The 16,864-nt window shown below is 36.0% G+C and overlaps 1 protein-coding gene across 1 annotated transcript in view; it reads left to right on the forward strand.

Moving 5' to 3' along the window:
• LOC140152405 (uncharacterized) overlaps window positions 1-16,864 on the forward strand; it is a 145,496-nt gene that overhangs the window by 73,472 nt on the left and 55,160 nt on the right. The window contains exons 34-53 of the mRNA XM_072174713.1: window positions 29-137; window positions 299-473; window positions 3,245-3,317; window positions 3,638-3,830; window positions 4,251-4,389; window positions 4,545-4,614; window positions 4,862-4,970; window positions 5,108-5,282; window positions 5,860-5,932; window positions 6,203-6,395; window positions 12,428-12,566; window positions 12,718-12,787; window positions 12,996-13,104; window positions 13,240-13,414; window positions 14,412-14,484; window positions 14,749-14,941; window positions 15,363-15,501; window positions 15,655-15,724; window positions 16,142-16,250; window positions 16,636-16,810. Of these exons, the coding sequence (XP_072030814.1) occupies window positions 29-137; window positions 299-473; window positions 3,245-3,317; window positions 3,638-3,830; window positions 4,251-4,389; window positions 4,545-4,614; window positions 4,862-4,970; window positions 5,108-5,282; window positions 5,860-5,932; window positions 6,203-6,395; window positions 12,428-12,566; window positions 12,718-12,787; window positions 12,996-13,104; window positions 13,240-13,414; window positions 14,412-14,484; window positions 14,749-14,941; window positions 15,363-15,501; window positions 15,655-15,724; window positions 16,142-16,250; window positions 16,636-16,810 (2,561 nt within the window). The remainder of the gene's footprint in view (window positions 1-28; window positions 138-298; window positions 474-3,244; window positions 3,318-3,637; window positions 3,831-4,250; window positions 4,390-4,544; window positions 4,615-4,861; window positions 4,971-5,107; window positions 5,283-5,859; window positions 5,933-6,202; window positions 6,396-12,427; window positions 12,567-12,717; window positions 12,788-12,995; window positions 13,105-13,239; window positions 13,415-14,411; window positions 14,485-14,748; window positions 14,942-15,362; window positions 15,502-15,654; window positions 15,725-16,141; window positions 16,251-16,635; window positions 16,811-16,864) is intronic.

Here is a 16,864-nt window from a genome sequence, read left to right on the forward strand (position 1 = left end):
TAGTCAATGATGTTGTTGTTTCTTTCAGTACTAACAAGCTGGGTGCATATACTGATGCTGAACTGATTGTCACACTTCCTGATGGCATGACACTGAACCACTACAAATGGATATCTGTCTGGTGTAGACAAGCTGCAGTAAGTTACACTTCATAGACTTCATGTTATTAGTTTACAGTCACTTGTGGTTATATAAAATCTGAAAGATATAAGATTAAGCAATTTGTTGATCAGAATGAATCATACAAGTGAGGCACATTTTGTAACATTTTGATAATTTTTGTATTTTTATAAAACAGGCTAACTTTGGTCATGTTCGAATCCCTGCTGATTTTGTTGCACCAAGCATACACACAATACAACAACCACTTGGCTATGATCCACTTGTGCATCAGGTACAAGCAGATAGTGTGGAGATTCTGGATACAAGAAGAGTTAGGATTACCAATCTGGCTTATGATGGCCAAGGACCAGGTAACAACTTGAATTATACATATCTTATAACTTAGAATTTGCAGTATAAAATATCAAAAGACTTCTGAACGTCAAACATCCAGTAATGATATGGGCTCTCCATGTGCTTGGTCCCTCATTTGCTTTGCCTATCTTTGGTTTGCACATGTCCTGGGGGAGGGGGGGCTAAAAAAAAGAAGAAAAAAACGCTGTGATTTATAGTGCGCTACGCACAGGCACAACGCTTAGACGTTGATCCACAAGCCTCAGCACACTTCAGTTTGCATATGTTTTGAGGGCATGTCAATTGCTATTGGACAGACGCCAAATTGGACACCTTCCTTGTATGTATATAGTTTATTTTGAGCTGGATTCACAACCAAAATAGTTGTGATGCTCCTATAAAGAAATGAAGCTTACTAGTAAGTGCATCGTTGGAATAGTTATGGCAGGCAAATCAAAGAATGGAAAATAATCTGAAACAATCTTCTTCTTGTTTTCAGATACTTATTATTGGGCTGGTAAAGGAGCTGTTCCTGATGTCAATGGATTCATAGTTTCACCAGAAGATGGCAGGTAATGTTAACATAATTGATCATTATAGTAGTGTTTGTTTCATTCTTCTATTTCATGATATGTCTTCTATGTCAATGTTACTCACTAACAAGGCAATCATTTTCTCTGTTTCAGTTCAGCAATGTTACCTGATAATGGTGTGGCTGTTTTGTATGATTCTGTAATACTCCTACTACCAGAAGGTACAACTGTGTTTGACATAGACTACATTGCTTTATGGTGTAAGCAAGCTTCAGCTAGCTTTGGACATGTAGAAGTACCAGACAAACAGGAGCTTAATATACCACCTTATGTATTCGTATTGCCAGAAGTAAGTTTATAATCGTGTTGTAATAGTTTTTATGACTGAGTTTGCATTGCATCCTATAAACATAATGCAATTTATAAAGTACCTTTTCCAAAAGTAGACATGGTGCATTGACAGAAGGAAAGAAAGGAATTGGGAGAGAATGAGAGAGAAAGGAAACTACAATTAGGGAAAGATGTTTGATTTAAAAGAGCATCTGAAAGAGGTTCTGTTGTCTTGGTTACATGTACTAATAGTTAAGTCATTCCAAAAACTTGATATTGCAATAGAAAATACCTGTTCAACAGCCAATTTCTTAAGTTGAGAAACATCTCAAATGCATTTTTTGTTAATTTTTGTGCATTATTTATAATCTGAGAGGAAAATTTGAATAAACTTATCACCTGTTGTTTAAATTTTTTTATTCACAACCAGAAGCCATATTATGGTAAGGAGTTGGGAGTATTTTCATTGGATGGTTCCAATGCTCTTCATGGTGTTGCTGGTACTGTATATGCTATGGATGACACTAGACTCTGGATCACTGGCTTCTCATATGATGGCCTAGGACCAGGTGAGTAGAATGATGCAGACTTTGTTACTTATCACAAGGTGAATACAATTGAAAATATAGTAAACATTTAGTTACTTATCTCTATTCTAAGATAATACAGAACTGATTTTTCCAGGCCATGTTTAATTTAATAAAATGCTACTGAATGATTCATGTGCAAAAAAGATAGTTGATCAGTTGTTCTTTTTGTGTATATTCACCATATTTGTATTGTTCTGTTTAGATGCCTTTTTGTGGGTTGGTACTACAGATGATCCAGGATCAGTAGGCTACATAGTTCCTGTAAATGGAAGGTAGGAATAGGTTTGCATTTTGTGATAAAAGCTGATTTGTAAAGTTACGTAATGGCACCATCTATCGACAATCATTTGGCAGTGTTATCTCATATATTTAGCGCTTATTGTGTTTTGCGAAGAAACTCCCTGCTCTATTCTGTATAAACTCACACAATTCTTTTGTTGATTTCATTCAGTGTAGTTACCCTTAAAATTGCCATTTTTAGGAGTTGGTCAAAGGTAATCAATTATGCTGTTATTTCTTTTCAGTACTAACAAGCTAGGTGCATACACTAATGCTGAACTGATTGTCACACTTCCTGATGGCATGACACTGAACCACTGCAAATGGATATCTGTCTGGTGTAGACAAGCTGCAGTAAGTTACACTTTATGCGTTTTATGTTATTAAGTTACATTGGATAATCTTGTGGTTATATCTCAAGATATAAGGTTTTACTTGATTAAATCAATAATAATGACCCATACGAATAAGGCACATTTTTTAATGATAATTTTTGTCTATTCATCAAACAGGCTAACTTTGGTCATGTTCGAATCCCTATCGATTTTGTTGCACCAAGCATACACACAATACAACAACCATTGGGCTATGATCCACTTGTGCATCGGGTACAAGCAGATAGTGTGGAGATTCTGGATACAAGAAGAGTTAGGATTACCAATCTCACGTATGATGGACAAGGACCAGGTAACAAAAACCTTATGTATATATTATAGCTTTGAATTCACAGTATGAAAGCACCGCCAAAACAACAGCCATCCAGTATTGACATGGACTTTCCTTTTGACTTGTTACTTTGCCTGTGTGTGGTTTACACATGGATACATGTTTTGAGGCGATATCTTTCTTCAATGCCTGACAGCTCTCAATTGCCACTGGACAGATGGCAAATTCAAACCATTGTATGAATAGAATTGGATCACCAACCAGAACTATTGTGATGGTTTATATACAGAAGTATATGGTTCAAAGCTAACTAGTTAAGTGCACCATTGAATATTTATGGCAAGTATCAAAGAATGGAAATTGATCAAAATAATCTTTTCTTGTTTTCAGATACTTATTATTGGGCAGGAAAAGGAGCTGTTCCTGATGTCAATGGGTTTATAGTTTCACCAGAAGATAACAGGTAATGTTAACATAATTGTTATAATAGTATTTGTTTCATTCTTCTGTTTCGTGAGGACATTTTGTCATGCCGGTAAATATGGTTTGAAAGGGATATGAAAATGAAGTTGTTGAAAAAAAATTAACTAGATTTAAATTTCATATACTGTATTTGCTTTAATGCTTTAATCTTTGGGTAATACCTGCCTAATTCAGCTGCTTGTCAACATAACTCACGAACAAGGCATTGTTATAGTAGTTTTTATTTCATTCTTCTATTTCATAATGTGTCTTCTATGTCAATGTTACTCACTGACAAGGCTAAAATTTTCTCTGTTTCAGTTCAGCAATGTTACCCAATAATGGTGTGGCTGTTATGTATGATTCTGTAATACTCCTACTACCAGAAGGTACAACTGTGTTTGACATAGACTACATTAGTTTATGGTGTAAACAAGCTTCAGCTAGCTTTGGACATGTAGAAGTACCAGACAAGCAGGAGCTTAATATACCACCTTATGTATTCATACCAAAAGTAAGTTTTATCCAATATATTAGAGAGGTTGTGATTTCCAAATGTATGTATCGTACGCCTGTAGATCCATTCAAAATCTTGTCACATGAGAGTGATTTTGAATAGGTGTACAGGCGTATAATATGTATGTTTGGAAATTGCAACCTCACTATTTAGTAACAGCTCTGATGATTAACTTTGCAGTAGCTTCTAAAAATAAACAATGGGATTTATATAGTGGTTTTAACAAGAGTATACAAAGTACAGTGTTGGTATGAAAAAGGAAAACAGGCAAGAAAAGAGAAAAAATGCTATTTAGGAAAAGGTGTTCTTATTTGCTATTGTACATCTGTAGATATTTAGAAGGGAGAGGAAATGTGAACATACTTGCCTATTTACCTGTTATGTATTTGTTGTTTTTTTACTCTTGTTTAAAACCAGGAACCATACTATGGCAAGGAGTTGGGGGCATTTTCATTGGATGGTTCCAATGCTCTTCATGGTGTTGCTGGCACTGTATATGCTATGGATGATACTAGACTCTGGATCACTGGCTTCTCTTATGATGGCCTAGGACCAGGTGAGTAGAATGGTGAAGACTTTGTTACCTATTTCTACTCTAAGAAAATGCAAAACTAATTCATTAAGGTCAAGTTAAAGAAAATGCTATCGAGTCATATGTTAAAGACAGTTGATTATGTATCTTTATTTATATTGGTGTTTTGTTCTGTTTAGATGCATTTTTATGGGTTGGTACTACAGATGATCCAGGATCAGTTGGCTACATAGTTCCTGTAAATGGAAGGTAGGAATAGTTTTGCACTTTGTAATATATATAAAAGCTGATTTCTAAAGTTGTTACATAATCGCACCATCTCTAGATAATCGTTTGGCAATGTTATCTCAATTTTCAGATATTTAGCGCTTATTGCATTTTGCGATGAAACTCTTCATATCCTCCTTGCTCTATTCTGTATAAACTTATACAATTCTTTTTGTTGATTTTTAGGAGTTGGTCAAATATAGTCAATCATGTTGTTATTTCTTTTCAGTACTAACAAGCTAGGTGCATACAATGATGCTGAACTGATTGTCACACTTCCTGATGGCATGACACTGAACCACTACAAATGGATATCTGTCTGGTGCAGACAAGCTGCAGTAAGTTACACTTTAAATGTTTGATTTTCTTAATTTAAAGTTGCTTATCAGGTGATTGTACTTTAAAAATAAAAATAAGAATGAGCCATACAAAAAGCCACATTTTGTAATCATTGTGTTATATTTTCATCACACAGGCTAACTTTGGTCATGTTCGAATCCCTACTGATTTTGTTACACCAAGCATACACACAATACAACAACCACTGGGCTATGATCCACTTGTGCATCAAGTACAAGCAGATAGTGTGGAGATTCTGGATACAAGAAGAGTTAGGATTACCAATCTGGCTTATGATGGCCAAGGACCAGGTAACAATTTCAATTATGCATATCTTAGGGCTAAGAGTTTGAAGCATCAAAAGATTTCTGAAAGTCTGATTTAACACCGATATGAGCTTTCCTATTGCCTGGAATCTTGGTTACTGTGTGCTTTGCCTGTTTGTGGTTTTGCACATGAATACATGTTTTGAGGATACCTCTTTCTCTGGCTTCAGAGAGTTCTCAATTGCCATATGGCAGATGCCAAATCAAGCAGTATGCATATAGCTTATTTTGAGCGTAATACTACATACAAAGCTAACTATAGTCAATTTGCTTTCCTGAAGGAAGTTACATCAATACTTTATCTCAGTTACTTTGAGTCGACACCAGGCATTCTTTATTATTTGTTGGTCTTGGTGCCCTTCTTTGTCTTTGCTCAGTGGCTTTGAATATGAGTGCCCAACAATTAGAGGCCTGGTCAACACATGCAATTTAATACTTATTTCCCACTGGAGCATGCACTGACATCACTGCCTCTCAAAGAAGCCAAATGGACTGTTGTAAGTGCACCATTGAATGTTTGTGGCAGGTACCAAAGAATCTGAAATAATCTTTTCTTTTACAGATACTTATTATTGGGCAGGAAAAGGAGCTCTTCCTGATGCTAATGGATTCATAGTGTCACCAGAAGATGGCAGGTACCGTAATTCAACTTGCTATTATTGAAAAGTATTGCTGCTTTCTGTTTAGTTTGTCTATTTTATGAGAAAATATTATCTTGCACTGAAAATATGGTTTAAAATGATATAGTAAAATTAAGTTTGTTGAAAACAACTAGATTTAATTTCTAAAGACTGTAGTAAAGAACCTCATGGATTGTTGAAATTCTTTAACTTAGGGTTATACCTGTCTAATGAGCTACTTGTCAATGCCACACACTGACGAGGCCAACATTTTCTCCGTTTCAGTTCAGCAATGTTACCCAATAATGGTGTGGCTGTTATGTATGATTCTGTAATACTCCTACTACCAGAAGGTACAACTGTGTTTGACATAGACTACATTAGTTTATGGTGTAAGCAAGCTTCAGCTAGCTTTGGACATGTAGAAGTACCAGACAAGCAGGAGCTTAATATACCACCTTATGTATTCATACCAGAAGTAAGTTTTATGATCATGTAGTAATAGTTTTATGATCAGCTTTGAATCTTATGAACATAAAAAACATAACTATTATATACTGTGTCTGATGTTGTGACATGTCTCATTATCAAGATATTTCCAGATACAATTCAAGTAATGGGCCTACTATTAGATAATTGTGGGGATTTGGGCTCCTTGCACAAAGTCCACACAAACAGATGTCTCATGTGTTTCTTGTATACAAAAAAGCAGACAAACGAAGTTTTTTTTTTCAGTGACACTTTCAGGATATGTCAAGTGTGTGCTAATGATGAAACCTATTAAATTTGAATGGTAGTCGACATCTACAAAAAGAATAACGAAGTATTCAGAATTGTACTAATTTAGTTGGACGCTCACAAAGTCACCCAATATTATACCTTATTAATCTGCATTGGCAACTCTGTATTCGTGCGCGATCCAACCAGAGGTTGGTCCATATAGTCGTGCACATAGTCGTGCATAGCGGTTTTGCCTACCGTTGCCATTGGTTATTTAATTTATACTTCTATCTCAGACTGGCTGAGGGCCAATCAAGTGGAAGTTGCCCAATAGTCATGATAGTATATCCCCCCATTGACTCGGTCGCTTTTAGAGTCGTAACGATGTGGTATAGACTTGCCAGTCTCGTGTACGCCGCTTGTACACAGAGACTGGCTTATGCCACTGTGTGTGTCATTGGGATCTATACAAACGTAGCAAATTTTTTTTTTGCAATTGAGTCAATTTATATAAAATTGGTACTCACATATCTGATTTCTAAATCATAATTATCCTGTTTAATGTATCCAAGTACCTTACACTTGGAATTTGTGATACTTCAAAGATAATTTTTGAGCCATCGACCTTACGAGATGAAACAATGCAAGTCACAAGATCTCGCAAGATGACCCACCTCTTTTACAGCCGGTTTCTGTCTTCAAGTCATGTTCGCGATACAGCCACGTTGCACTCTGGGGTCGAGACTAATCAGTTACGTCGTTAACAACGAGTAAACAAAATGGCTGGGAAAACGGAGGAAATTGTGTCCTTAAAAGTGTTTCAGCGTGACGATCAGAAACCTCAAAAACTATTTTTGTTGGGCGGCGCTTGATATGCTAATGATATACAGGTACATTGTAGGATATAAATTGGATGGTAAATAAGCCAAATATTGCAAGAAATCTACCGCTAGAATCCTAGCGACCCATAAAAAAAAATGACCGTCCATGCGAATGTAATATTGAAATCGTAAAATCCCTACTAGTAATAGACCTACTTGTCACTAATCGTGGCGCGTGATCAAGTCGTGATAAAAAGGTCAAAGTGGCTGATCAATGTGGGCAAATGTTCAAGTGGCTTTTTGACCAATCGGCTTTCTAGCAGTAAAATATGGGGACCAATCAGGTTGTATCAATGTGATACCAATAAACTATGATGTATGACTCATCTTGTTAGGCCTACTAAAAATAAAATTCGGTTTCCGGTAACCCGCCCGCCCTCTTTTAAAAAAAAAAAAAAAAAATAATTTATGCCACTTTTGGAACTAAATTTTTCAAGAGTCGTCCGTGTCGAAATTCTGACATGAAATAATTTATGCCACTTTTGGAAAAAATAAAATTTTTCAAGAGTCGTCCGTGTCGAAATTCTGATATGAAGTTGTTGGAAATCACATTATTTTATTTTCCCCGACTTTCTGCCATTCAATGATTAAAGAAATACAGTTGAATTGATAGATAATATTTATCGCGATATAGGCCTAGGCCTATGCACAACTATTTTATTTATGAAAACAGCGTGCAGCAGGACTCGTAATATTAAGTAGGCCTACAACTATTGAAAAACTATTGAACTACCCAGCAAACACAAAAACGTTTTAAAAACGTTTTAAATAAGTTATATTTTGGCTTTTGGTTTAGCTAAAAACGTTTTAATAACATTAAAATGTCGGGTTATATAAAGGTCATGATAACGCTTTTAAAACGTTTTGTATGAAAAACACAATACAACAATATTTTTCAATGTTTTCAAAAAATGTTATTGTAAACTATTTTTACAAACATTTTTGCCAAATATTGTGTCAATACTTAAATAACATTATGTTAAAATGTTTGAACCCAGCAAACACAGAAATGTTCTTAAAATGTTTTTTCAAAACCTTTTAATAACATTTAAATGTCGGGTTATATAAAGGTCATGAAAACGTTTTTAAAACGTTATTGAAAATATTTTGGGCAAACATTTTTTCGCAAATATTTTTTCAACCCCAAAATAACATTCTGTTTAGAATGTTTTGTATCAAGTTTTCAAGAATGTTTTTGGAATGTTATTAAAACGTTTTTATACCCTTTATATAACCCGACATTTAAACGTTTTCTGTAAAACATTTTTGTTTGCTGAGCAGTAGATTATCAAAAATGTTTTTTAAGGTTATGAAAATGTTTTATACTCTTAATATACCCTTTATATAACCCGCCATTTAAACGTTTTCTGACAACCTTTTATAACCTTTTGCGAATGATGTCGAAAACGTTTTGTGTTTGCTGGGTATTTTGTCTGTCCGCAAAAAATTTGATAAAAACGGTAATAGTAGGCCTAACACTATAAGACAAAGGCCTAACGCTCATTAAATCGGTGTTGTTGTCGAACTAATTCCCATAAAGCTCGTATTAAAAAGAGCAAGTAATAAAAAAGTTAAAATGCTAAAAATGATGTAGGCGAAAAATTGTGTAATCTTGTCCTAGACACTCAACGATAAACCCCTATCAAGTATGAATAAAAGACTGTTCATTTCAATTTATAAACGTTGAGGAAGTTGTGCATTTTGTCAGCACCGATATAATATAAATTAAAATAACTAACCTGGCCGATTTCAGGATTAACCAACATTTATTTTCTCATGCCGCTCGCCCAGGCCTGCATATTATCCCGTCAAGAAACTCAACCCTAGGCCTACCTTTTTCAACATGTAAATATAATTCCATAGCGATAAATAGTGAACGTTGCATTGAAGATGAGGATACTTGGATGATACAGATATTAAGCACATGTTAAATGGGGGGTATGGGGATGTCCCAGTTTGTTTTACAAGGACAATTATTATTTGACCCAAACTTTTTGGTGGGTGGGTTCATCATGACCCGTGTCAGAACAAGTTTGTATTGGTTAATGGGTCAAGGTCATCCAGGGGTCATCTGAGGTCAAATTAGTAAAACTATCATATGGGCATGAAACTTGATAGGGTAGATTCAATATTTAGAGCCAAATTTGTGGTGGGTAATTTCGGGGTCACCAAAGGTCAAATTAGTAAAAACTGTCATATGGGCATGACAATTGGTTAGTACAGTCAACATTTAGAGCCAAATTTGTTGAAGGTCATTTGGGGTCACCAGAGGTCATCTGAGGTCAAATTAGTTAAAACTGTCATATGGGCATGAAACTTGGTTAATACAGTCAACATTTAGAGCCAAATTTTTGAAGGTCATTTGGGGTCACCAGAGGTCATCTGAGGTCAAATTAGTTAAAACTGTCATATGGGCATGAAACTTGGTTAATACAGTCAACATTTAGAGCCACATTTTTTGAAGGTCATTTCGGGGTCAACAGAGGTCATCTGAGGTCAATTAGGTTAAACTGTCATATGGGCATGAAACTTGGTTAATACAGTCAACATTTAGAGCCAAATTTGTTGAAGGTAATTTTGAGGTCACCAGAGGTCATCTGAGGTCAAATTAGTTAAAACTGTCATATGGACATGAAACTTGGTTAGTACAGTCAACATTTAGAGCCAATTCTTTTAAGGTCATTTGGTCACCAGAGGTCATTTGAGGTCAAATTAGTTAAAACTGTTATATGGGCATGAAACTTGGTTAATACAGTGAACATTTAGAGCCAAATTTTTAAGGTCATTTCGGGGTCACCATATGTCATCCGAGGTCAAATTAGTTAAAACTGTCATATGGACATGAAACTTGGTAAGTACAGTTTACATTTGAGCCAAATTTTTGAAGATCATTTGGGGTCACCAGAGGTCATCTGAGGTCAAATTCGTTAAAACTGTCATATGGGCATGAAACTTGGTTAATACAGTCTACATTTAGAGCCAAATTTTTTGAAGGTCATTTGGGGTCACCAGAGATCATCTGAGGTCAAATTAGTTAAAACTGTCATATGGGCATGAAACATGGTTAGTACAGTCAACATTTAGAGCCAAATTTTTTGAAGGTCATTTTGGGGTCACCAGAGGTCATATTAGTAAAAACTGTCATATGGGCATGAAACTTGGTGGATACAGTCACCATTTAGAGCCATATTTTGGTAAGGTCATTTGGGGGTCACCAGGGGTCATCTGAGGTCAAATTAGTAAAATGTTGTATTGGCAAGAAACCTCTGTCGAGATTTGATCCCCAAGTCGGGTAAACTTAAAAAATTGGTTTGATTTACACTTATTGATTTCACGTTCAAGTCATTAACTGTTTACAAGTTAATATTATATTTGACTATTTTTGGATCCCAAAAGTTTGGTTATGGACCCCTATTTTTTGGATTTAAGATAAGAGGGTCCATTTGGAGTTTGGACTCCTTACTTTTTTCTACCCCTAATTATGGTCATTTCAAAATATTATTTTATCTGTTTAGTGTTTTGTATTGCATAAATTTCCAAATTGTATGTAGCAGTTTTCTATAATTGCACAAACAGAAAAAGCTTTTATATATAGACAAGAACAGTGAATGACAGAGAGTAGGTAAATGATATTGGACAGTACGACACACTTGTGTAGTATGAGAAGAGCTTTTGCGATTGAGACCCCGAGTCATACTGTTTTTCTATTGGCTAGCCTTCAAGTGTTAAATTGGGTCGAAATTTCAGTATGTGTAAATATTTTTTTTTCCTTCCTTCCGTCCCAATTTTTTCAGAGCATGTTATCGGAAACATCATTTTATTTTTATTTAGCCTTATTTATATTATGGCGTAGTACGTTTTGTGCATTGCCGTCCACGGGATATTATAAAAGAAAAATCGATTTTGCCCAAACCTGTATAATAAACACATCAAGGACATTGGTACTTGACTTGATGAATGACTCATCGTGTTGAGCGAATTGATGATGATGATAGCGATTACGTAACGCTATGACACAAGTTTTTGTACATTGAAACGCCTACAATGTTGTATCGGTAAATAATAATTAATTTAAATGATGTTGCATGCACGCCTATGCTATATTCCATGTTTTTGTTTACATCACGACAAAGAAAGCGTCACATGCGCGCGTCAGTAAGTGAGGATTGCCAAACCCGGGATTTTGTAGCCCAATTGGGCGATTTTTGAAGATTTTCCCGCGACTTTTGACAATTTCCTGTCCCATAGAAACCAATGGTTAAGAAAAAATTGGGGCGACTTGTCAACATTGGCCCCAGCAACTTCCGATAGACTCCTGCCCCATAGAAACCAATGGTAAAGAGAAAAATTGGGCGACTTTTTCGATTATTTGACCCGCAATTCGGGCTGAAATCTTTTGGCAACCCGGGCCGTCACTTCCCTTCAAAGTATCCACTGCAGACAGACGTGTAATTAATTCGGTCAAATCGGTCTCATTCATCAACAAACATTATACATTCAACTTCTATTCAACAACTATTTCACCAGGCCAAGTGTCCATGCTCCTATGTTTCCCTTCAACCTTTACAAACCTCTACCGCTCTACCTCATTTTAACTCTCTAACCTCTCACTTTCCCTTCTTACAAACATTTAACTAATTACCCCCACCCATCGACTCGCTAAATCCCCACAAGGTTCTGAACAGAAACAAAACATACATCACCCAACCTAAACCAATCAATCACAAACACCATCAATGATCACCCAAACACATGTACCATTCAGTACCAAAACAAACCACCAAAGCAGAGAACCGCGAAGCCCGAGAACCGCTCTAGTATATAAATGCAATGTGAAAGGAAACTCTTGATATATTTCTCTATTTATCTGTTTGTTTTTTATTTTGTTTTAAATCTATTTCACAAACAGGCACCATATTATGGCAAAGAATTGGGAGCATTTTCACTTGATGGTTCCAACGCTCTTCATGGTGTTGCTGGTACTGTATATGCTATGGATGACACTAGACTCTGGATCACTGGCTTCTCATATGATGGTCTAGGTCCAGGTGAGTAGAATGGAGCAGACTTTGTTGCTAATCTCTATAAAGAAAGAATTCTTCAAGGCAATATTGAATTAAACAAAATGTTATTGAGTCATATGCAAAAGATGTGTTCTTTTTGTGCCAATTAATCATATTTTGGTGTTCTTCTCTTTAGATGCCTTTTTGTGGGTTGGTACTACAGATGATCCAGGGGCAGTAGGCTACATAATTCCTGTGGATGGAAGGTAGGAATAGTTTTGCACTTTGTTTTAAAGAAGATGAGTTATTGTGTGTGTACATTTGGTGTCTTTTCCAGCCATCCTGTTCACCCATCATTTTGGACAGGCCTGTTTGCTCATCGTATAGGATATCTGTCATTTAGTGTTGCAACCTTTGGATAATTGCCATTTTCGTAGGAATTTTTCATTCTGTTTTATTGGTTTTTATTTTCAGTTCTGACAAGCTAGGTGCATATACTAATGCAGAACTGATTGTCACACTTCCTGATGGCATGACACTGAACCACTACAAATGGATATCTGTCTGGTGCAGACAAGCTGCAGTGAGTTACACTTTAAATGTCTGATGTTCTTAATTTAAAGTTGCTAATCAGGTGATTGTACTTTAAGAATAAAATAAGAATGAGCCATACAAAAAGCCACATTTGTAATCATCATGTTATGTTTTCATCAAACAGGCTAACTTTGGTCATGTTCGAATCCCTGCTGATTTTGTTGCACCAAGCATACACACAATACAACAACCACTGGGCTATGATCCACTTGTGCATCAAGTACAAGCAGATAGTGTGGAGATTCTGGATACAAGAAGAATTAGGATTACCAATCTCATGTATGATGGACAAGGACCAGGTGACAATTTCATTTATGCATATCTTTCAGCTTAGAGTTTGCAGTATCAAAAGATTTCTGCAAGTCAGACATCCAACATTGATATGAGTTTTCCTGTTGCCTGACCTGTTGTTATTTTGTTGCTTTACCTGTTTGTGATTTGAAAATGGATACATGTTTTGATTAGATATTTGCTGTCTACCAGCTCTCAGAAGCAATTGCATGGGTGCCAAATTCAAGCCCATGTATCAGGGGTGTGAAATCTCTGTGTTTTTTTAAATTTTTGGAATCTGATAGTTCCTATGACACTGTTGAAGATAAAAAAAAATATGCAAGCGCGTAACCAATCTATGGAAGTGGAGTTGGCTGGAGTTCATTACAAATACAAACAGTGGGGCAAGGTTGTCTGAGTTCATTCGCAAAATAACAAATTCTGGATATGCTATGTGAATTGTGTGCAATAAGTCTTAACTTGTTTTTTGTTTTTCCTCTTTTTTCCTTGATTTTTGGTAAGCCCCACTCACACCCTTGATGTATGCATATAGCTTATTGTGAGCTTGATTACCAATCACATCTGTTGGTGTAATGCTATTTCTATATGAAAGTGTATGGTTCAAAGATAACTATACTATAGTCCAGTTGGTTTCCTCAAGGCAGTGACATCAATTCTTTATCTCGGTTACTTTGAGTCAACACATGCAATTTAATACTTATGCCCCACTGGAGCACATACTGACGTCACTGCCTGTTGTAAGTGCACCATTGAATGTTTGTGGCAGGTATCAAAGAATCTGAAATAATTGAATTTTATATAAGGGTGCGCTGTCGGATATCACATTACCGGTGCAGCCGGTCAATGTGTGAAAACTACAGTACTGGTGCAGCCAGTTACTGTGTGAAAATGATCAACCTTTGTCAGATGTGACTTCATTGTCGCGTATCTAAAATTCAATTGTTAGGGAATCCCGTTGTGCAAGCCTATCTCCTTACGAATCTGAAATAATCTTTTCTTTTACAGATACTTATTATTGGGCAGGCAAAGGAGCTGTTCCTGATGTCAATGGGTTCATAGTTTCACCAGAAGATGGCAGGTAATTAATGTTACTATAATTGAATAGTATTGCTGCTTTCTGTTTAATTTGTTTATTTTATGAGAAAATATTATCTTGCACTGAAAATATGGTTTCAAAAGATATAGTAAAATTAAGTTTGTTGAAAACAGCTAGATTTAATTTCCATAGACTGTAGTAAAGAACTCATTGATTGTTGAAATTTTTAAACTTGGGGTTATACCTGTCTGATGAGCTACTTGTCAATGCCACACACTGACGAGGCCAATATTTTCAATGTTTCAGCTCAGCAATGTTACCCACTGATGGTGTGGCTGTTATGTATGATTCTGTAATACTCCTACTACCAGAAGGTACAACTGTGTTTGACATAGACTACATTAGTTTATGGTGTAAACAAGCTTCAGCTAGCTTTGGACATGTAGAAGTACCAGACAAGCAAGAGCTTAATATACCACCTTATATATTCATACCAGAAGTAAGTTTTATAATTGTGTAGTAATAGTTTTATTATCAGCTTTGATTCTTTATATGCATAAAAACATGAATTATGGGTTTTATAAAGCACATTCTACAAAAGTAGATAAAGTGCATTTACCGAAAGAAGGAAAAGAACATGTATGAGAATAAGAGAAAGATAACTGCAATTTGAGAATGAGGTGTGATTTAAGAAGGCTTTTGAAGCGATGATGTTGTCCTGGTTGTGAATGCTAGTGGTTAGACAGGGTCTGCAATTGAATAGGCCCAGTGACCAGCTTACGTTTGCAAAATATGAAAAAACAATAGCAGAGTCAGAATGAATAGTATCAAGTCTTGTAAATCTTAAAATAGGATAAGATATAAACCTGAAACAGAAAGATATAAAGCTTGGTGTTGTCTTTAATCTATTTCACAAACAGGCACCATATTATGGCAAAGAGTTGGGAGAGTTTTCACTGGATGGTTCCAATGCTCTTCATGGTGTTACTGGTACCGTATATGCTATGGATGACACTAGACTCTGGATCACTGGCTTCTCTTATGATGGCCTAGGACCAGGTTAGTAGAATGGAGCAGACTTTGTTACTAATCTCTATAAAGAAAGAATTCTTCAAGGCAATATTGAATTAAACAAAATGTTACCGAGTCATATGCCAAAGATGTGTTCTTTTTGTGCCAATTAATCATATTTTGGTGTTCTGTTCTCTTTAGATGCATTTTTGTGGGTTGGTACTACAGATGATCCAGGAGCAGTAGGCTACATAGTTCCTGTAGATGGAAGGTAAGAATAGTTTTGTACTTTGTTATAAAGAAGATGAGTTATAGAGGCCGTCAGCGTGACGTCATATGCCGCCATCTTGTGGGTACACGCTGCGATGGTCGTTCGATCTCCATGCGTGAACAGCAAAATCATCGCGTTGATGCGTGGTAACAACTGCGTGGCAAGCTGCGACCTGCGCGTAGTATCAGACACATGAACATGCGTATCATTTGTACCCACAAGATGGCGAAAGGCTGACGGCCTCTATTGTGTGTGTACATTTGGTGTTTTTGCCAGCCATCCTGTTCACCCATCATTTGGGACAGGCATGTTTGCTCATGGGTCAGTATATCTGTCAGTTAGTGTTGCAATCTGTGGGATAATTGCCATTTTAGTAGGAATTTTTTTTTCTATTATGTTATTGTTATTTCTTTTCAGTTCTGACAAGCTAGGTGCATATACTGATGTTGAACTGATTGTCACACTTCCTGATGGCATGACACTGAACGACTACAAATGGATTTCTGTCTGGTGCAGACAAGCTGCAGTAAGTTATACTTTAAATGTTTGATGTTATTAATTTAAAGTTGCTAATCAGATGATTGTACTTGAAGAATAAAAATAAGAATGAGCCATACAAAAAGCCACATTTGTAAGGCAATAGAAACAAATTAGTTTGATCTTTCGATCGACCATCGATGCTTAGTCGATCCTTATTATTTATGAAATCAATTAATTTACTACTGTTAATTATGATTAAATAGTAATTTGTACCTGTGGTGACATTGGCTAATATAAATTTAGCGTTAATTCTGATTAATTAGTTGATAATTCATTAATAACAAGCATCGAAGCAGCATCGACGGTCGATCCAAAGATCGAACAAATTTATTCCTGGTGCCTAACCTTCATGTTATATTTTCATCAAACAGGCTAACTTTGGTCATGTTCGAATCCCTACTGATTTTGTTGCACCAAGCATACACACAATACAACAACCATTGGGCTATGATCCACTTGTGCATCAAGTACAAGCAGATAGTGTGGAGATTCTGGATACAAGAAGAGTTAGGATTACCAATCTGGCTTATGATGGACAAGGACCAGGTAACAATTTCAATTCTGCATATCTTACAGCTTAGAATTTGCAGTATCAAAAGA

The sequence above is a fragment of the Amphiura filiformis genome, chromosome 1 (assembly GCF_039555335.1).
Source record: "Amphiura filiformis chromosome 1, Afil_fr2py, whole genome shotgun sequence".
NCBI classification, from domain to species: Eukaryota; Metazoa; Echinodermata; class Ophiuroidea; order Amphilepidida; family Amphiuridae; genus Amphiura; species Amphiura filiformis.